The sequence below is a fragment of the Nuphar pumila genome, chromosome 10, assembly GCF_984573655.1.
Source record: "Nuphar pumila chromosome 10, dmNupPumi1.hap1.1, whole genome shotgun sequence".
NCBI classification, from domain to species: Eukaryota; Viridiplantae; Streptophyta; class Magnoliopsida; order Nymphaeales; family Nymphaeaceae; genus Nuphar; species Nuphar pumila.
Genome location: NC_143258.1, coordinates 103439495 through 103460313, shown reverse-complemented (window position 1 = coordinate 103460313; position 20819 = coordinate 103439495). Strand labels below are relative to the sequence as shown.

The 20819-nt window shown below is 37.0% G+C and overlaps 1 protein-coding gene across 1 annotated transcript; it reads left to right on the top strand.

Moving 5' to 3' along the window:
* Positions 1-1245: 1245 nt before the first annotated feature.
* On the top strand, positions 1246-20079 carry LOC149827702 (uncharacterized). Its single transcript, XM_090019564.1, has 9 exons — positions 1246-1538; positions 3205-3269; positions 6248-6296; positions 6438-6532; positions 6652-6737; positions 6848-6907; positions 7022-7103; positions 18354-18467; positions 19649-20079. Exons 1-9 carry the CDS (start codon positions 1352-1354, stop codon positions 19817-19819), a joined length of 909 nt encoding a protein of 302 aa, XP_089875690.1. The 5' UTR covers positions 1246-1351; the 3' UTR covers positions 19820-20079.
* Positions 20080-20819: the final 740 nt, after the last annotated feature.

Below are 20819 nucleotides of genomic sequence, written 5' to 3'. Positions count from 1 at the left end.
AACTATTTTCGATACTTTAATATTCAAAAATGCATTTCATTGAAATAATACTTAAAAATAATTTAAAACATTAAAATATTAGCCATACGTGTGGGTGTCCATGCCTACGTGTCTGAGCGTGTCTGCTCATGTCAGGGTAGGGGTATCACTGGATCGAGTTTGGTTCGGACCCAGGTGAAACCAGACTTGGACCAGATTTTCGAGTATGGTATCTGGTCTGAACCGGGTCTAATCCTAATCAGGTAAAATAAGAGAACCATACCCGGATTCGATAAGAACTACATGAAGCAGGTAAAATACTATTTTTTTTTTGCATTTTTACATTGAAAATTTGCAGGCCTTATTCGGAACTTGGGTTGGGCCTGAGTCTGGTATAAAATTACACAAATTATACCCGGATCCATGTATTAAGCACACTTTCGGCTCCAGACCTGGATCTTAATCGGGTCCTTTTATTTGTCAGGACCCTATAGGGTTTGGTACGAGTCAGATCTGGGTAAACCAGACCCGTTGACACCCTATGTGTCAGGGGACTAACGCCACCAAAATAGCGTGTCCTATGACATAGCATGTCAGACTCAGATTGGATATAGGACCATATCCGATTCTTTTACACCCTTAGCTAAAAGCCTAAAAGTATGACTTGGATCCGACCCATTTACTTTTAGACCGTTGCTTCAGTGAAATAGTCAGGAGGGTATTTTGGTCAGGTTGAAGCAACAACATGTGTGGTTGGTGATTTTGGCACTGGGAAAGTGAATGAGATTATTTATGGGAAAAAAAACAACTTTGCCCTAAAGTCTTCTTGCTCTCAAACTCTCTACTACAGTGGAAAAAATCGTCGCGAGGGAAAATCTCTTGATATCTTGAAAATTAGTTTTTTTTCAAAAAATATTAGAAAATATCAACTTATGAAACGATATAAAAGCCATAAATATTGTAGGCAAACATAAATAGCTATTTGCTCCTTTTTTTTTTTGGACGAAAGAAAACCCTCACCGAGAACCGGGTCACTACGGGTTGAGGGCTCGACCACGCAGCCTTACGTGCCCCGAAACGTGATAAATTGTTATTTGCGTTACGTTAATATCGTGACAAAACGTGATTTTTTTTAAAATAAACAATATTTTGAAACTATCAGGATTTTGGTATTTATTTTTAAAAATATGATAACAAAATAACGATATTTTATAAAATATCGGCGATATTTTTTACATAGCTCCCAACCGAACCCTCCTCTGATTCATCCCCAACCGGCCTTGCATCAAAGGGAGAAGAGAGGGTCTTCCTTTTTTCTTCTTCTTCTTGACTCTCTCTCTCTCTCTCTCTCTCTCTCCCTCTATTGGGGGTGATGGTGGGTGTAGCGGAGGAAGCAGAGCTCAACAGACTCGAGAACCAGGTGGACAATGGGGGAGGGGGCGCGTGGGAGTACCTGACTCTGGTGAGGAAGCTCAAGGTCAGGCGTTCGGAGAAGGTCCTCAAGCACGGCCTACCCATCTTGAACGACCCTAAGGGCCGATCCAAACTCGGCGCCGACGGTTTGTCCGATTTCCCTCTTTCCTGATCTTCTGCCTTTGATGGGTTTTCCCATGGTTTTGTTTGATGGGGGTCCGGATTTGGGGTATTGGGAGATGGATTTGTGCATCACTTTGGGAAATTCCTGATTTTGCAGAGGTTTGATGAGATTCTCGTGTGTTATTTGAATTGAAATTTTTATGGATTCTTTGAACTTGGGTGTTAGGTTTTCTTTTTGAGACGAGGCGTTGTTATGATCTGAGTGGTTAAACTCGGATTTTGGTGTGTTTCTTGCTTGTGTGTTGTCGTTTCCTTTTGATTAATCTGGTTTTCAGATCTCTTATTGGGTTCGAGGTGAATTACCAAAAAAAAAACAAAAAATTAATTTCCTTCATGGTGACTGAAGTAGAAGCCTTTTTAGTAGACAGGTTGCTCTTTCATTTGTTGATTGGTGGGAAGAGAGAACAATCTTTAGTGCCTATCCTATTAGTTTTAGTCATTTATTCTCAGTAAAGTGCATCTTTTAAGTTGCGGTTGCTGATTCAAGTCCTTGAGCACGCGAATCCTTTCAAAGTTCTTGCCCTCAGCCTCCTCGTTCGCATTTGCAAAGGGAAACCCAGTTGCCAGAATGATACGATGATTGCCATCTTCCTAGTTCTGTCAAAATCATAAGAGGGAATAAGGAAACTGTCCTCTTCAACGGGTTTCTTTACTGTTTGGGCTGAAAATCAGGAGGCTTAGTTGGACAATTGCCTTCTACAAAGAGGTACTAAAAAACATCATCTTCGTCCACTTCCCAGAAGTGGATCAATATTACAAGTGAATCTTGCGGGATGTTAAATGACAATTGAAATCTGACTCTAGCGCACCTGAAGCAGTACTTGGGTTGGTATGTGTTGCGTAGTTGTGTTTCCCTGAGAAGGATCGCAAACAGCCTGATGTAAGGCGATAAGGAAGGAGGGAACCATGTTGTTACTGCTACCATTTAGCTACTTTATTGTTACTGCACCATTGGTTGTGTATTCCCCTGTATCTTGCATCTCTCCTCATCACTTGTCACCATTCATATCTATTTAGGCTCTCATTGAGCACTTCAACTGCTGTTGATTCCCTCTCGTTTGTTCACATGGTTGTCCGTATTCTAGCATACTAGGATAATTTATTGTCTAAATGTTTGTCAATCATCGTGGCCTAACAGCCGCTGCCTGACTCGACACACCAATAATCACCAGATTCATATGGGCTACTGGAGAGTGCAATGTTCTTCTTAAGATCAATCTGTCTTGAAGTGGTCAAGGGGGTATATATTATAGGAATCATGTTTGGAGTGTAAATGAAAGGAGTGGAACAACGTGTTGATTTGGGAAACATGGTTATGGAAAATCTTAAAAACCCATGGATTCCCAATTTTGAAGGAATTCCTGCAAATGAGGCTTAAGATCAATTTTCGGCCCTCTTGTTGCTTACTTAATATGCCAACATACAGTTATCAGCATTGTCAATATTGGTGATTTTAATGAGTATTTCTTTCTGGTACTTGTTTATTATTTTCATAGGAGAAAACTCTCTCTTTTGGTTTCTCTTTTTGGTTCTACTTAAAGTTAAAAAAGCTTAGTGCTTTCTTTTACCATATTTTCAATATTCACTGGGATGACACTGTCTTTACTCTGTGTCTCCTTTTTATTGCAGAATGGGCTCTTTATGAACAGTTGGCCATTGCAGCTATGGATTGCCAGAGCCTTGACATTGCAAAGGTTTTTGTCTATCATCTTTCATTCTGAAAACTGTTAACTTGTTTCCTTAGTTTTATGCTGTTATGTGAACGTTGTGAATTACTCCAGTTTGTTGCTGTAGATTGTAGTTTATCTACTTATTTGAATGCCTGAGTTGCTTTTTCCAATTAAGGAAATACATAGAGAATTTATTTTTATATGATGTCTTTGAGAAATTGCGCTCTCCAATTAGCATCTCAATCCATTTTTTTGTTAATCATGTTAGTATGTACCTTTTTCAAGTAAAGTAATGAGTCAGTCAGGTAGTACCAGAATTAAACAGCTTCTCTTACTGTGAGTACTGTAGGGTACTACTGAATCGCTTGACCTTTTATGGGTTTGACTGATTCAGCTGTTGTAAAACAAGCCTGGACAAGTGGACATTCAATAACATATGCCTCTTGCAGGAAGAAATAAAAAAATGAAGTGTGGATTATGGTATAGCAAAGAATGTTCAATGGGAATACTGTTTTACTGGTCTTGAATCTTGATTGATGGAGGTAGAATCTGATGGACTTTTAATTATGGCTAATGGCTATACACATGCCACAACAAATTCCAGCTCAATTTTATTCCTTCTGAAGTTTTAGCAAGGAGGCCTTGCGAAAGCCTTTTTGGGGAGTATATGTTCTGATCCATTAACCCAAAGAAAAATCATAAATATCATGGTAGCCACTTGCATTGTTGTTTAAGTTCATAGATCTAGCTCCCTTGACCACTATTCAGTGTTAACAATGGACTATATTCTGCAACAGAGATAAAAGAAAATGCTTTTTGTGTTTCTTGTGCAGTTACATTTTCGAACAATATATGAATTTTTGGGTTTAAATCCAGAAAAGCCTATTCTCAAGATGTTCAAATCAGAAAGAGGGAGGAGATGTTTTTCATGTTTGTGTATGCACTCAGGGTTGATATGACCCTATTTGTTCTTAAAGCTGTAATATGGAGCTTGATATGATTGTGAAAGACATGCACATGGGGTATTGTTGTCTTGACCTTGTGAAGTTTCATCTATTGTTCCATCTGAATAATCTTGAAGTACATAAGAACTTAGCCTGGCAATTTAAGACTCATTAAGGATGAACTAGGCATCTATATAGAGTTGCCTAAACTGAACTTGGTTAGGGTTAACTGAATCTACTTTTGGCCAGAAATAGACCTAAGTGTGGTTGACTTCACCAGACACAAAGGAAGCCGTGTCCAAGTGTCACACCTATATGGGTGCGGGTGCGACGCTGGTGCGGTGCCCATTTTTAAAAGATATATTCTCATTTATTACGGAATGGTTGGTTGAGGCAGAATAAATAGTCAACATGTAAACTGGTCATATATATGATGGTTTAGGATGCCTTTTTTATGTATTGGTGCCAACTGATGCAGTACACTTGCCCTGGCATTCTCTATGAAGCTTCAGGACCTGCTAAACCAAATATGGCATGTCATCTAGCACCTCTAGTTATAAGATTATGATTTTGCAGCTGGAGTAAAAGATTCCTTTATTTCGGCACTAGTATAAATAGAGGTCGATCAGGTACTTTATTGGAGCAACTAGTGGTCCACTGACTCAGCATACTCTTGGAAGTGTAGGTTCCCTTTCACATAGCTCCAAAAGCACCTCTTGTCTTCTTTTCATTGCCAATCAATCCTTTTTTCCTTAGGCACTTAAATGAATATTTAACAGCTGGACCCAGCCTGAATGTCAATCAAATGCCTTCTAAGAAACATTGTATATTCGCAATCTATTCTTGCATCACTAAGATAACAGTTTAGGGGTTTATACTTTTCAAATTACTGCACTCTCCAAAGTAAATGGACCATATGAATGGAGTTTTCAAGATTGGGAGCACACTGTGCTTCTCCCAGCAAACTAGTATTGTTCCTTAACATGGTGTTAAGAAGTTGTTTCACCAAAAAATTAACGTTTTACTATTTATGGTTATCTAATTGTAGTCTTTCTATTGTAGACTGTCTTCATTGTTCTTTTCGCATGTGGTGAAAAGAAATCCTTTCTTAGTCTTAACTACCCATGATTTCATGGCATTGAATTTATTCTCCATGCCAGGGTTTGATTTGACACTAAATGGTTAGAGTTCCAGCATCTTAACTGAGGGATCTTCAGTTAAATCCTATGTTGATTGATGTAAATGGAAAAAATATCTCTCCAAGAGTTGGGTGTTTTAACACAGGTGGGTTAACGGTGCACCTCTTTTATAATCTAAGCTAAGCAACCATGTCTAGTAAAACGTGAATGCTGACTAGATATTTTAAATGAGCTAGACTTGCTGAAGATCGTTTTACCTGTCAAAGTCCTTTTTTTGTTTTCGAGTGTGTAATCTGTTACATCTCAGATTCACCTCTTGAAGCATTGAGTATGGAAGTTTTTGCTGCAGCTTATCTATGTATCAATGAGAAACCGTTGTATTTTAAGTTTTTTATTCCTTTGTATTGGACAGTCAGTCTAATAAAGTGCGAGGTATGCTATGATATCCTGCTCTATTGGTTTTACTGCAAGTATTTTGCTTCTAATGATATATCTCGCATTGCAGGTTTTAATTTTTGTATTTTGCACACATCGTTTGTCTATAATGCATCATTGAGTCTTTTTGGTAAGAGTGTGTTCCAGCTCATTGTTATTATTGTCGGTGGTGCATAGCAACACTCTTTAATTTATTAAGTAAAAATACAATGTACAGAACAAATGTACATGGGTAGATCACTGGCAGCACATACCTGCTATAATTAATTTTCACACACTGATTTGAGTCAGAGTTTTGTCCAAGATATTCTTTGTGCCTTAATTTCTCTCTCTAAAGATCAAATGGCTTTACATATACCTTGTTATCAATGTTCAATTATCTCTTTCCTTGTTCTTTAAACTCTTGTTGGACAAAAGTTCCAGGACTACTTAAATATGACCTCTAAAAATAGACTCTTTATGCTTAATTGGTTTTGTTCTGCAGGATTGCATCAAGGCCCTCTCAAAGAAATTTCCCGGCAGTAACAGAGTTGGTAAGTTCATTTGCTGGAAATTTCCAGATTGCCACTGATTCAGATCAGCTTTTTTATGCCTGTTGTATATCATTTAAGTGTCTTGCATGTGTACGTGTACATATGCACATGTTCTCTGTGCCTACTGTTTTGAATGTTCAGGGAGGTTAGAGGCTTTGTTGTTTGAAGCAAAAGGTTCTTGGACGGATGCAGAAAAAGCTTACTCACGCCTTCTGGAGGATAATCCACTTGACCAAGTGAGGTTCAGAAGTCCTCTTTAAATGAGTGCTAAGTGCTCCTTTTTCTCTTCATCATCTGATGCTGCTTTCTCAGTTTATGTCCGTTATGATTGTTGTTAATTGTTATCTTCTTTCAGGTAATCCACAAAAGAAAGGTTGCAATGGCAAAGGCCCAAGGAAACATTCCCGGAGCTGTTGAGTGTCTCAACAAGTACCTTGAAATGTGTGTATGCTGTTCTGACTATCAGCATAGAAATGTAATTAATAGTTCAGGCAGCACCTCTTCATGGTTTATGGGAAATTTTAATTAATTTTTAGGTGTCTACTTTTCAGATTTATGGCAGATCATGATGCTTGGAGGGAGCTTGCGGAAATATACGTGTCATTACAAATGTGATATTATGTTGAACTATACCTTTTCCATTCTCACATTAAATGGATTATAAAAGAAAAGCCCTCGGAATGCTTTATTCCATTATCTTCATATGTCTTATAACTTTGATGCAGGTACAAGCAAGCAGCATTCTGTTATGAAGAGCTGATATTGTGCCAGCCCAATGTTCCTTTATATCACCTGGCTTATGCAGAGGCAAGTTAGAACTTTCTTTACTTGTACTCTTGAACTGATAACCAAGCTTAATCGAAGGAATGCAGATTCTTCAGACTAGGGCCCTGTTTGGGTCTGTTTTTATTAATTGTGGACATTCATAAATTAAACCAAATTTTATAAAGAAGAATGTTGCCTTCATTTCTAATCTGGTGAATGTTTGGATTACCAAATTAGTTAAACTAAAATGAAAAGAAAAAGAGGCAAGTGATGGTGATGGTGGTGGTGATGATGATGGTGGTAATGATGGTGATGGTGATGTGGTGGTGGTGATTAATTGCCACAATCTCGTTCTCGAGATATTCTCGACAATGGAATATCTCAGAAGATTTTCAAAACTTGAGTTTTCTCGGGGAAATCTCAGTAAATTAAAAATTAAAAATATAAAGTTTTACTTTGAGATGGAGAGAAATTATTTTGAAATGAGAGAGAGAGAGAGATGGGGAGGGGTGTTTACACAATTGGTTTTCACTATTTAAGCGTCTCAAAGGCTCAAACCTGTAATGAAATCAAAGTGCATAAGAGAGATGTCCCAAAAGGCTACAGAGAGTGCACACAAGAAGCCACTAATGAGCAAGATACAGTGTTCATAAACAAGAACATAAAAATAAATAAGCAATGTATTGATGAGATGCTAAAAAGCATTAAAGAAGAGAGGGGCTAACACCCTCTATTTATATACGAAAGGAGACCGAGGAGAGAGGGGGGGGGGGGGGGGGTTGCTCCCATAGAGCTGTTGGAAGCTCCCCAACGGTCATATAGAGATGCCACAAAAAGCTATAGAGAGTGCACAACCACACAAGAAGCTACTAATGAGCAAGATACAATGTTCACAAACAAGAACATAATTGATGAGTTGCTAAAAAGCATTAAAGAAGAGAGGGGCTAACACCTTCTATTTATACACCAAAGGAGACCGGGGGGGGGGCTGCTCCCATAGAGTCGTTGGGGAGAGTCCCAACGACTCTATGTGGAGCAAAAAGTCCCTTGTTCAATAGAATAAAAGAAAGAAATACAAAATAATCCTTAGTGGACTATTCTAATTACATATGACAAAAAGACAAAAATATCCTTGTGGGTTATGACAAATTACAAAAGTGTATATATATATACATACATTTTAACACCCTCTTTCAAACTTACAGGAAGATCACCAAAAGTTAACAAAGGAGAAAAATAAACCAAAGTATAGGGAGAGCATTGGTGAAAAAATTTGCAAGCTGTTACTTCGATGTGATGTACGACAACTCAATAGTTCTTTTTAAATACTCATCACATATATAGTGGCAGTCCATCTCAATGTGTTTTGTTCTTTCATGTAAGGTGTGGTTACTTACAATTAAATTGCACTTTTGTGGTTATAACACATCTTCAAAGGTTTGGAGATAGAAACTCCCATGAAACTCCTATGTCTTGGAGGATATTCCTTAGCCGTACCGGTTCTATTGTAGTTGTAGTCAATGCTTAATCTTTTGCATTAATGTAAGCAGTTAAATCTAGGGATGGGGAAGATGATAAGAAAAACCCTTTTGATATTGTGTTTTTAATATATCGACTATGTCACATTGGTGTGGGGGTGCAGAACTTTAAAAAACCTTGGGTGCGGCATGGCAAAAATGTAAAAAATTATATATATATATATAGATATATATAATTTTGAAGTTTTAACAGTTAACATTGTTATAATATCATTCATCATGCATGCAATTTATCAACCTAAATATCAATCAAATAAGTAAAGCAAAAAAGAACTAAATTACATACCAAAAGTATATCCTACAATGTATATGATCATGAAGTAATGAATCTTAATAATTTTCTTCTTTATCATCAAATGCATCATTAGAAGGAATATTGGGCTTAGATAAATCCATGTTTGTCATGTTGAAATCATGCTCTCCCTCGAAGTCATACTCTTCTGGGTTTACATCCCAAAATTTGGATGTTCGTTGTCTGCATTACAAACCCAATTTGAAAATGTTAAATACAATACAAGTATATTTAAATGAAAATATAATAAATAATCAAATAACTAAGAGAGCAAATTAGTACATGTATTCATCATTGGTTTGCGAAAGTAGTCGAAGATTTGAATGAACATATACTAAATCCTCTACACGCTTGCTGGTGAGTTTGTTTCTCTTCATGTTGTGGATTTGAGAATATGCACTCCAATTTCTTTCACATCAAGATGAATTAGTAGGCTGCGATAACAATCTTAATGCAAGACATTGGAGAAGAGGTGTTTCTGATCCAAATGTTGACCACCATGGGATAGGATCTATATATTATCCTCATCTCGGTCCATATAATCTCGAAGATGAAAATTTTCCAAACTCTTGTGTGACTTGATTTAGAAGATATACTTCTGAAAAAAGTCTTATCATACACATATTTCTATGTCTTGATAGCTTTGAGTCTAAATTTGGAGGGACACGACCAATACCACTTGCCCGCTACTTATTTGCATAATATTTTAGATTAAGAGAATGTGTCATGCAATGCAAAGGAGTGTTGCTCTTATCTCATCTTCTGATTAAAATTGAATGAATATGGTTAAAAAATTCTGAATCATCCAATGCAGAATTTTTTTCTTCATGCTTGAAAACTACAAATTGTATTTTTTCAATCATATTATCCCATATTTCATAAACTTTGTGAAGCATGATCTCATCCTTATCAACTCCTCTTAACATTTCCCAAATAGGTTGCATAAATTGAAGGAAGTATACCACTCTGTCCCAAAACTCATCATCAACAATGAATTTCTTGAGCCTTGATATCATCATGAGTACGATAGAATGCCCAATTTTCATCAGTCACCATGCTAACCAAAACATTCTTCACTCTTTTAATCATCTTCACCATCACAATGATGGACACAAAACGTGTTTCAACGACCTTCAACAATTTTAGGTCAGAATGCCTATTCAATATAACATTAGCACGATGGTGGTTAACAACAAAATTCTTAATGCTTTTGACATTTCTTTCTAAATCTTCAATCCATGAACATAAAGCATGTGCTTATGAATTTTCTTCTTCTTTGGGGTTGCAGATGCTCTTTAGGGTCAGATTTAAGTTGTGTGCTACACAGAGAGTCAAAAAAATTATGAGGGTACTCACCCTCCAAACTCAACACTGCACTTGTACAAACTGGAGCGCTGTCTGTAATGATTTGTACTACTTTCTGATTACCCACTTCTTTTATGATTTCTATAAACATCCCCTTCAAATACTCTGCATTTTTATATTCCCCAGATGCATCAATTACTTTCAAGAATATTGGATCACTAAGCGAACAAAAAATGAAATTGATCAGTGAACGCTTTTGAATATCTGTTCATTCATCAGAAACAATAAAAACTTCATTCTGCTCCCATGAATATTTTTTAATCTCCAGCAACTTCTCCATATTTGCCCTTTCTTCTGCAAGAAGTGTGGTTCGTAGTTTTTCAGAGCTTGGAGGCACATAGCCACTCAAATTACAATTTGCCAAAGATGTTACTGAATTCTTTCAATAAGGATTTCTAGCCACATTAAATGGGAGTGAACTTGAATAAAAATACCTCCTTACTTTTCTATTCATATTCTCTCTTTTATATGTATTGAATATTGTTTGTATCGTTCATCTACCTCCTACATTGACTTTTTTTTTCAGCATCTTCTTGGTGGCTTCCAAATGACACACTAATTACACAAGAATCACTCATTGTATTTCTTTTCTCATATTCTTCTTGTATTTTCTTGTATTGTTTTCGCATTGCCTCATCAACTTTTCTACATCCTGAAATGCCATGTCCTGGTATATTCAACAAATGAGCCTTCACTCTTGTGTAAGACCCAACAAAATCTCTTTCACAGAGCTTGCATCGAAATCTTTTGTTTCCACCACCTCCTTTTCCTGTTTTTGCAAGCTTATCTACGTGTACCCATAGTGGCCCTACATCATCACTCCCACTACAACTATCAACAAAACTAGCAGCATAACTCACATGTGGGGATTAAGATAATGCAAGTCCTTTCCCTTTATCCATCATTTTTGTCCCGAAAATACAAAAAAATTATATTAAAATCAATTATGCAGACAATCAAGATTTATAATATCGAGTCCAGCTCCCGGCTCACAAGGGAGGGTTGAGGGGTAGGCTCGGTCTGTCAGGCCGAGCCCAACTCCCAGCCTATCAAGGGAAAACGAGGAGGAGGGGGGGGGGGGAAGAGTTGGGGCCTCGCCCCACCCCTGGTTGTCAGAAAAACGGGGAGCAGGGAGGAGCTCATCCCCCTCCTCTGCGAAAATATGGAAGCAGGGAGGGGCTTGGCCCCTCCCCTGAAATCAGAGGGAGTACGGGGGCTCAGCCCCTCCTTTGCCGAAAACAGGGAAGTAGGGAGGGGCTCGTCCCCTCCCTTGAAATCAGAGGAAGCAGGGAGGGGGGCTCGGCCCCTCCTCTGCCGAGCCGACCCAACAAGAGGGCGATAAAGAGTGAGTGGGGGAAGGGTTGGGAAAAGATAGAAGGAAGGGGACGAGGGAGAGGTTACCTGAGAGGAGAGGAGGAGGTGGCTCTGGGCGTCGTCGGGTTTGCGACGAGGGAGAGGAGGAGGTGGCGTCGGGCTCTCTTGAGAGACGTCGGGAGGAGAGGAGGTGAGCGAGAGAGCACAACTGTGCGGGAGAGGAGAGTTGCGAAAGAGGATTAAGGTTTGCCCTAATCCTCTTTTGCAGCCCTTTTGATCAGGCAAAAACAAATTTTTTTTATACGTTCAAAAATTGGATGAAAATAACCCTGGGTGCGGTCAATGCACCCAGGGTCGTGTTGACCGCACCGAGTGTCACACCCGCATCGCGTCGCGTTGACGCGGGTGCAACACCTGCTTTGCTGAATCCGTGTGACTTAGTATATCGAACAATCCTCATAACTGCATTCATGTGCACTGTGGTAGGAGTGCTAAAATTGACTTGCTGCATGGACCACATATGCAATATCAGGTCGGGTGATAGAGAGGTAGGTGAGAGATCCAATCAATTAGCGATATGGAGTAAGATCTTCGAGTAATACACCATTTTCAAGTCTTAATTTGTCATTTATGACTTCTGAGGTCTCCACCTTCTTTTCATCATAAACTTCTGACCTAGCACATATGTCAACAACCAATTTCATCTGAGAGATAACATATCCTCAGGGTGAGTAGGCAACCTCAATTCATAAAAAATATCTCAAAAACCTCAAGTCAGATATATCAATTTTTTTCTTTAAAATAAATTTAATTTCAATAACCCCTTCTTTGTCATTTCTTGTGATTATCATGTCATCAACGTATAAAAGGATTATCACAATCTTAGTACCACTTTTCTTAACAAAAAACACATTATAACAAGTTGGCCATTGTTGAATAGAGGCAATGACAATTAAGGTTTGAACACTAGTCATCCTAGCTACAAGAGCAAAATTTTTCTTATAATCTATTTCATATTCTTGAGCATAACCTTTTGCAACTAATCTTGCTTTGTACCTTTCTAATAACCGTCACTTTTGATTTTGACTTTAAACGCCCATCTACATCCTATAAATTTCTTGCCTAAAGGAAGATCAACTATTTCCCAGGTGTTGCTTTCCTAAGGGCATTGAGCTTCATTTTCATTGCCGCATTCCAATGAGGATATTGTTTGACATCTTTATAATGAGATGGTTCATAATAAGAGTGAATAGTTATTAAACATGCTCTAAAATTGGGAGAAACAGAACCAGAGTGAATACAAATCTACTAGGAGCATTAGAGATTCGATTAGATCTCCTAAGTTGGGATTCCTCTAAGTGTATGTTTTGCGAGAACTTGTCAACTTGGATGGATGATCAACTTGTCCACGTCGAACATAAACATGCATATTATTGGATGCATCATCAATTAAACTTTCATGTAGATGACATACTTCATCAATAACCTTATGTTCATTACTAGAATCATCATTTAAACAAGAATCAAAAGCATCAATAGAATTAAACTCAACATGTATTGGTAAGAGATTAAATAAAAAGGTGTAGTCAACTTCTTTAGTTCTTTTTTCAAATCCATTTTCATTTTCTAGGAAAGTGACGTCTTTAGAAACATAAAGTTTGTTGTTTTTTGAATCAAAACATCTATACCTTTTTTATTTTCCCCATATCCTAAGGGAACACACACAATAGCTTTTTGAGATGGTTTTATCATTTTTATGAGTCAGTCTTTTAAAAAAGCGAGTCATTTTAAAAAGTTTCTCAAGTGGAGATATATTTTGTAAAGAGGATGAATGTTATTCTATTTATTAAATAAATTGAAGTTAAAACAACTTTGGCCCAATTTTTTTTTGGAATGTCCCTAAAAGTGAGAAGAGTCCTAACGATTTCTACTATATGTCTATGTTTTTTTTTCGCTAACCCATTTTGTTGAGGTGTTCTAGGATAAGACCTTTGATGACAAATACCATTTTGTTTTAAGTAATTTTGAAAATCATTTGATATATATTCTCCTCCTGAATCGGACATATATATATATATAGATTACTGATAAATTGATTTTTTTTAATCATCATATAAAATTCCTTAAAAAAGAACATGTCGGATTTAAGAATAAAAAAGTAAACCCATGTGTATTTAGTGAAATCATCAACAAAAATAACATAATAAGAATAACCTCCTTTCGATATGACCGGTGAAGGGCCCCATACATATGAATTTGAATGCACAAATTCAAAAGAACGAGTAGAAGCGAAAGATCTTTTGAGAAAATGAATTGCTTTCATTTTTTCAAAAATGCAATCTTTACAAGATATGTCCTTTTAATTACAAATATTTTTTAAAACATGAAAGAGATACATTCGAAAAACTAGGATGCCCAAGTCTCTTATGCCAAGTATCAATACTTTTGTCTTGTACATAATTACAAAATGACTTAGGTAGAAGAGTCAAAAAGTTCATAGAGTAAAAATTGCCTCTCCTATGACCTTGCCCAATCAGATTCCTTGAATAGAGATCCTGCACGGGTGCAATCTTTAGATGAGAGAAAAATTTTGCACCCATGGACTAAAATTTGAGAGACTGAAAAAAGATTTAAAGTTAATTTTGGAACAAAAAATTTTTAATCAAGAGTTTCAATATTATTTATTTTTAAAGAGGTTTCATCGGTCGTTGAAATATAAGATGAAGTAGATTTAGTGCAAACTTTAGAAAGACCATTTTCATGAGAGGTCATATGAAAGGAAGCACCCGAGTCAAGAATCGACATACCTGGAGGACATGAAGAAGATGCAATAGCAGCACTCAAAGTAGAGGATGATTTAAGAAGTTGTTGCAGTGCCTCTGATATTTGACTAAGTGTGTCTTTAATATCTTCATTTTTGCTTGATTCTTCATTCTTGGGTGTGATTTCTCCAATGAAAGCAATTTTTCTTTTAAGTTTTGGACAAATCCGTTTGATGTATCTCGATTCATTACAAAAATTACAAATAACACCATTCATATATCCACTATTATAGTTATTTTTCCTTGCAAAATGCGGGGGCCTATAAGCCCTTACATTGTTTCCCTGTGTGGTAACGGCCAAAACATCTTCGCCCTTAGTAGTTATGCCAAGACAAGTCTCTTCTTGGCATACCTTGGCAAGAGCATCTTTAAGAGGCAAAGTCGAAGTCCTATGAAGGAGAGATGACCTCACTTATTCAAATTCTAGTCTTAGGCCACGAAGGAATTAAAAAAAATGTTCTTTCTCAACTTGCTCTATTTTAAGCTCAACATCTTCGGGGACAACCCTCAAAGTTTCTTTCCTTTGAGATGATTTTTCATTGTCGATGTCCATATCATGTAGTTGGATTCGTTGAGTTTATAAGAAAGCTCAACTTTTGATTCATGCTCCATGATGAACAATAAGAAGTAAGCAAAAAAGAAGAGTGAGAGCCAATGAGAAAGCCAAACACTTTAATCATGAGCACACGATCAATTGTTTCCATGAACAAGGCCTTCAAGATCACAAGAACCCAAGGGGCTCTGATACCATGTAATGAAATCAGAGTGCACAAGAGAGATGCCATAAAAGGTTATAGAGAGTGCACAACCACACAAGAAGCCACTAATAGGCAAGATACAATGTTCACAAACAAGAACATAAAAGTAAATAATCAATTTATTGATGAGATGCTAAAACACATTAAAGAAGAGAGGGGCTAACACCCTTTATTTATACACCAAAGGAAACTAAGCGGGATCTCCCATAGAGCTGTTGGGTGCTCCCTAACATATTTATGACTATTGGGGAGAGTCCCAATGACTTTGTGTAGAGAGCAAAAAGCCCTTGGTCAATAGAATAAAAGAAGAAAAAGGAAAAAGAAAAAAGAAAAATACAAAATAGTCCCTAGTGGACTATTCTAATTACATATGACAAAAAAACAAAAATACCCTTGTGGGTTATGACAAATTACAAAAGTAAACATATATATATATATATATATATTAACAAAACCATGTTTTGCATTTTTACTTGTGTGGGAATTGTCCCATATCCAAGGGATTGGAGAGTGAAGGACCCTACCCATTCTATAAAAGGGACGTTCTCCTCTCATCTCATTTCAAGAGGCCTGGCTCTTAGCACATGGGGCGGGCATTAAATGTCTCTTTTCCAAAAAGGTAGACATTAAATGCCTCCTCTTTTTCTTTGAAAAAATATAAAGAGGTTGTTTTAATATTTATTGAAGTGGGCGAGTTTACGAATCTGCCCTCTTAAAATGAATATTTATATCATGTAAACTCGCGATATAAGATAATATTGAGGATTTTTAAAATCAGGCAAGATTTTGAAAATCTCACAATATTATTGGTAATATTGCAACTTAATAATACACAAAAATATCACAGTATTTGTTACTGTGGTGGCGATGGTGATGATGGAGGAGGTGCTGGTGGTGCTAATGGTGGTGATGGTGATGATAGTGGTAGTGGTGATGAGGTGGTGTTTGTGGTGGTGGTGATTAGGGATGCATCAGCTCAAAAAGCTCGGCTCGTTCGAGCTCGAGCCTGATTCTTTGTCTACAAAAACTCAGCTCGAGCCTGGCTCAGCTCGACTCTAGCCGAATTATTTATTAAAAAAATATAACAGGAATAAGTGTAAAGCATGTAAATATTGCAAGATTTGAAACACAGACCTTCTATGCAAATGAATGACACCCTCCCCACTTGAGTGGAACGCCTTTTTTGTGCTTATTGTTGAACAAAATCTCTACATATCCTTGAATTGTCCACTATATGACTCTATTAGCCGAGCTTAATCGGGCTAAACGAGCTTAATTGAACTCGAATGCCTGATGAATCTCGACTTGTTTACTTACTCGAACGAGTCCGAGTGGGTTTAAACGAGTCATGCTCTAGCTAGCTCGGCTTGTTGTGTAGCCCTAGTGGTGATGTTAGTGATGGTGGTGGGAAGTAGGAAAATAAGTAGTAAAAAAAAAGTAGGTCCCTCCCTATTTTTGAAAACATCATGTGATTTCTTACCAAATTTATAAGAGCTCATTAGAAAAAATAAAATTAGAAGATCCAAACACCAAAACTTGCTATTTAAAATAAGTATAAAAGGCATGGAGCTATTTATAAAGGGATCCAAATAGAGGCTAGTAGTTGGCTTTTTGTCGGCATTGTAGTTTCTTGGAAGTTATATTTGAAAATAAAAGAAGTTGAGACAAACAACAATGCAGCTCCAATTCCTGTTATTAAGTTTCCCTTGCTCAATATCTACATAGAATCATGAGCTTGTCTAGTGCTTCATGTTAATTAATTTATCAATAGCTGATCCAGGACTCTCAAATCACAAAATTATTTCTTTTTTATGTTGTGATCTTTTCATGAGAATTAAAAGAAATCCTTTTCTTATCATGCTATTTTTATTAGAAATTCAAAATACTGCAAAGTTGGATTTCTTATGAAACCATTCCAAGAGATATGTTCCTTAAACATTTATAATAAAAATAGGAGTAGATATCTTCTTTTTCTTTTTCACTCCTTGTAATGTTCCTAATATATATCCTTTAAAAGGCCATTATATTTAAATCCTCCCAAGAAGCCCTTGCTAATATTTGTTGATGTTGATATCCAACTATGGTTTGAGCTCTCTGCTATTGATATCCAAATAGGGTTAAGCTATTTATGTCATTGATGTGCCTTGGAAGTGGGAGAGGGTAGACGTGTGATATTGCAAAGTCATAAGAGCATGCATGTTTTCTTCCATATGAAATAATTTTTCCCAAAAGCCTTGTTTTTGTTGATTCGTAGACACCCAAGATTTTGATAGTTTGATTTTTATATGTACATAGTGACGTATGTGCTGATATGGATTGTGTGAAGTAGGCTGTATGTATTCTTTCACCTGCCACTATGTTTGGTGCTTTTTTGTGGTAAAGTTCACTTTGTGTTGAAAAGTTTAAATCTCTCGTACAGAATTTTGTGTGAAAACTAAAACACTGAATCTTTGTTATTCTCACCACAATGGTTGTTGAGGATATTATTGCCTTGCAAGAGGTACATTTTCAGTCACAATGTCTTGGGGAGCCAACCTATACCTTTCTGAAAATGCCCATCTATGGCTGACAAAGCTCAGAATCTGATCTGTTCAAAAGGAAAAATAATGCTTGGGGACTCAAAGGTTCCATCTTTCTTTTTTGTTCTTGTAACTAATATTGATGAGAACTGCATTATTCAATCCCACGCACCCCACTTTTTTTTGTATCTATTCTCACAGAATCTTCGTTAACAATCTAAGTCTGCCAAGTATAATGCTTAGCATAATTTCCTGTCATACGGCTGATTGCAGATACTACTTGCATCTCTATCTGCAAAGCATATTATTCACAAATTATAATCCTTAGCAGCCTGAAACAGTACACGTGCATTAAATTAAAATTCCGACGGGACTAACTTAGATAATCATGACTGTGACTAGGAGTGGATGATGGAAGATCCCCTATCATAGTAGTATTAATGCTGTATTTGTTGACTTGGATTGTTTCAGTTAAGATGGGTTGCAGGCTATGTTGCTATTTCTCTATTTTCCCTGCTTGTGGCAGATGATGCATAGAAACAAACAAAAAGTTCACCAAAATATTAATAATGAACCAATGATAACAGGCATAGTTCATAAGTTAACGGTTATATGTCATTCTTCTATTTAGCTCTACTAATATTTTTAGTCTTCATTTCCAGAATCTCATTTCTTCTTTTGTAGGTACTTTATACACTTGGTGGTCTGGAAAATCTGATCACTGCTAAGAAGTATTATGCCTCAACCATAGACTTGAGTGGAGGAAAGAATACCAGAGCTCTTTTTGGAATTTGCTTGGTAAGATTGCATTTCATTCTGTTAATCTTACTTTCCTATTATTTCTCCTGTCTTTTTTATGTCTTCTTTTAGAATGCCTTAATTGTCACATGCTATGGATAGCATCATGTGAACAAACCCTCACTTCAAAATCAATTCTCACATGCTATGACTATAATATGTGAACAAACCCTCACTTCAAAGTCACTTTTTTTAACATTTAATTGACATATAAGGAGATGGGCATAGACTTATATTATCGTCTTCATCAGGAATGCAGTTTTTGATAATTTCATCAATGAGATTCTTCCTTTAATCATTTCGAACCTTTTTTTATCTCTTTGTTACAATAGGAAAGGATAGATAAAAGTTGTTCTACTTCTATCATTTCTTCCTATTGTGTACTTCAGTCTTGAACTTAGAAGTTTGTGGCTCAGCTGGATCTAACTTGCTGTGGATTCAAGTATACAAAAGGGTTTTCAGTCAGGCTTGCAATTTATGGAATTGATACACAAATGAACTTGCTAAAGTTTGGGTGTTAGTCCTAGTCAATATGTTTCACTTTGTTCTGTTTTCAGAACATTTAGGAGGCGTTTGTGAGCCTGAGGTGGTGTGGAGCACACTGATGTGGTGTGGGCTCCACACCAAGGTCTGAGGCTTAACAAATGCCAGATCTCAGATCGATCCTCAGGTTGAAGATCTGAGCTCACCCCCTAAGGACTTACCTCTTGAATTAGGTCCTTGATCGCTAGTTCAGTTATCGCCCAAATCCAGGCTGGCAGATTATATCCTATACAGGGTTGACCAGCTCCATGTTCACATGGTTTGTGGTTTCTCAGACTAATTCATATCCCTGTTGTCTGATTAATTCTTTGAGACTTGGGCTACCGCACATTAGATCTACTTTTTTAAGTCTGTCCAAATCTTGCCATATCTGTAAGCACCACCCACATATTTCACAAGAATGAGTTGTGCGGAACTGTTGCAGTCTAGTTTGGTGTCCTATGTATAGGTTTTCTGGCCTTACATAAACTCTATGATCAAAATTAGCTGGCCTTTTGTGTTCCGTTCCAGGTCATAGTTTCAGAACTTTGCTATGCACAATACTGATCATTTGTATTTGGCTCCTTCCGATCACGGTGTTCGATGATTTGTGACTCGTTTGTATGCTCTATTGACCAATTCTTGTTCATGTTTTACAGTGTAGTCATGCCATCAGTCAGCTGGCAAAGGGAAGGAGCAGGGAAGAAAAAGAGGGTTTGGAGTTGCAATCTCTTGCTGCACAGGCCTTGGTGAAGGACCACAAGCAGAGGGCACCCACAAAGTTACCTCTTGTTTCATCTATGCTCAAAAATATGAAACTCTTATCCTGATTCCATTTTTCTTCTGCCTTTTTTCTCTTTTGAGCCTTCAGCTTTCAATTTTAATGATTTTATGAGAAATTAAGATGGTGGTTTCTTAGGTAGTTATTAGGATAATTGAAGTATGAATCAGCTGGTGGATCTAAAAAATAATTGTAGTTTCCATTGGGACTAGAATATTTTTTCCCCAAGGGATGATGCGTACACTTGATTCATCATGTATTTCCTTAATTTTGTGATAATCAAGAGAGAAAAGGTTGTGTTTTAATCTATTTAATGGAACGTCAATTTGGTATTTCAAATTATTGCAGCATTTTTTTTCCATGAAGGATGGGGGAAACTACCCTCAGAGGATAGAGACCTAGTCACGCTGGCTAAGCCTGCCGTACTTACTGTCGCTGTCCCAGCGGTGTAAACCCTTGGTGCACCCCTTGCCCCCAGGGAGTCACCAAGCTTCAGTTGAGCATGGTCATGTGAATGGTACCCTGAGCACCTGTCTAGTGGCCAAGGCCCTTCCATTGCGCCAAACCCTTGGGGCTAAATTATTGCAAAATGTTTAATATAAGCCTAGCTACATAATAAATATGCTTTACTGCATGTTAATTGGATCATTGATTGTGCCATGCATTGCTAAGAGCACACTGTGTCAATTATTGAAAGAATAGCACAACATTTTGTCACCAATTTTAATTTTGTGAATTTATCATGACGTTCATATTTTTATCTGCAGTAACTTGGGTTAAAATCATAAAAATGATATTTATATGTGCATATTGTTTTTTATCTTCTGTCACTTTACACCTCTTTTATTTTTTTAATATTTATTTTGCTGATATTTTGACAATAAAGATGCAACAAATGTGAAAATTTTCAATTTTCCATTTAATTGTTCTTTTGTTCGTTTGCCTATGGTTTAAGCTTAGGGTGATCACAACAAAATATGTTGGTGATATTATTGGTATAAAGAAGAGAACCATGTCAAGAATGGAATCTGATCGACTGAGCCATATAG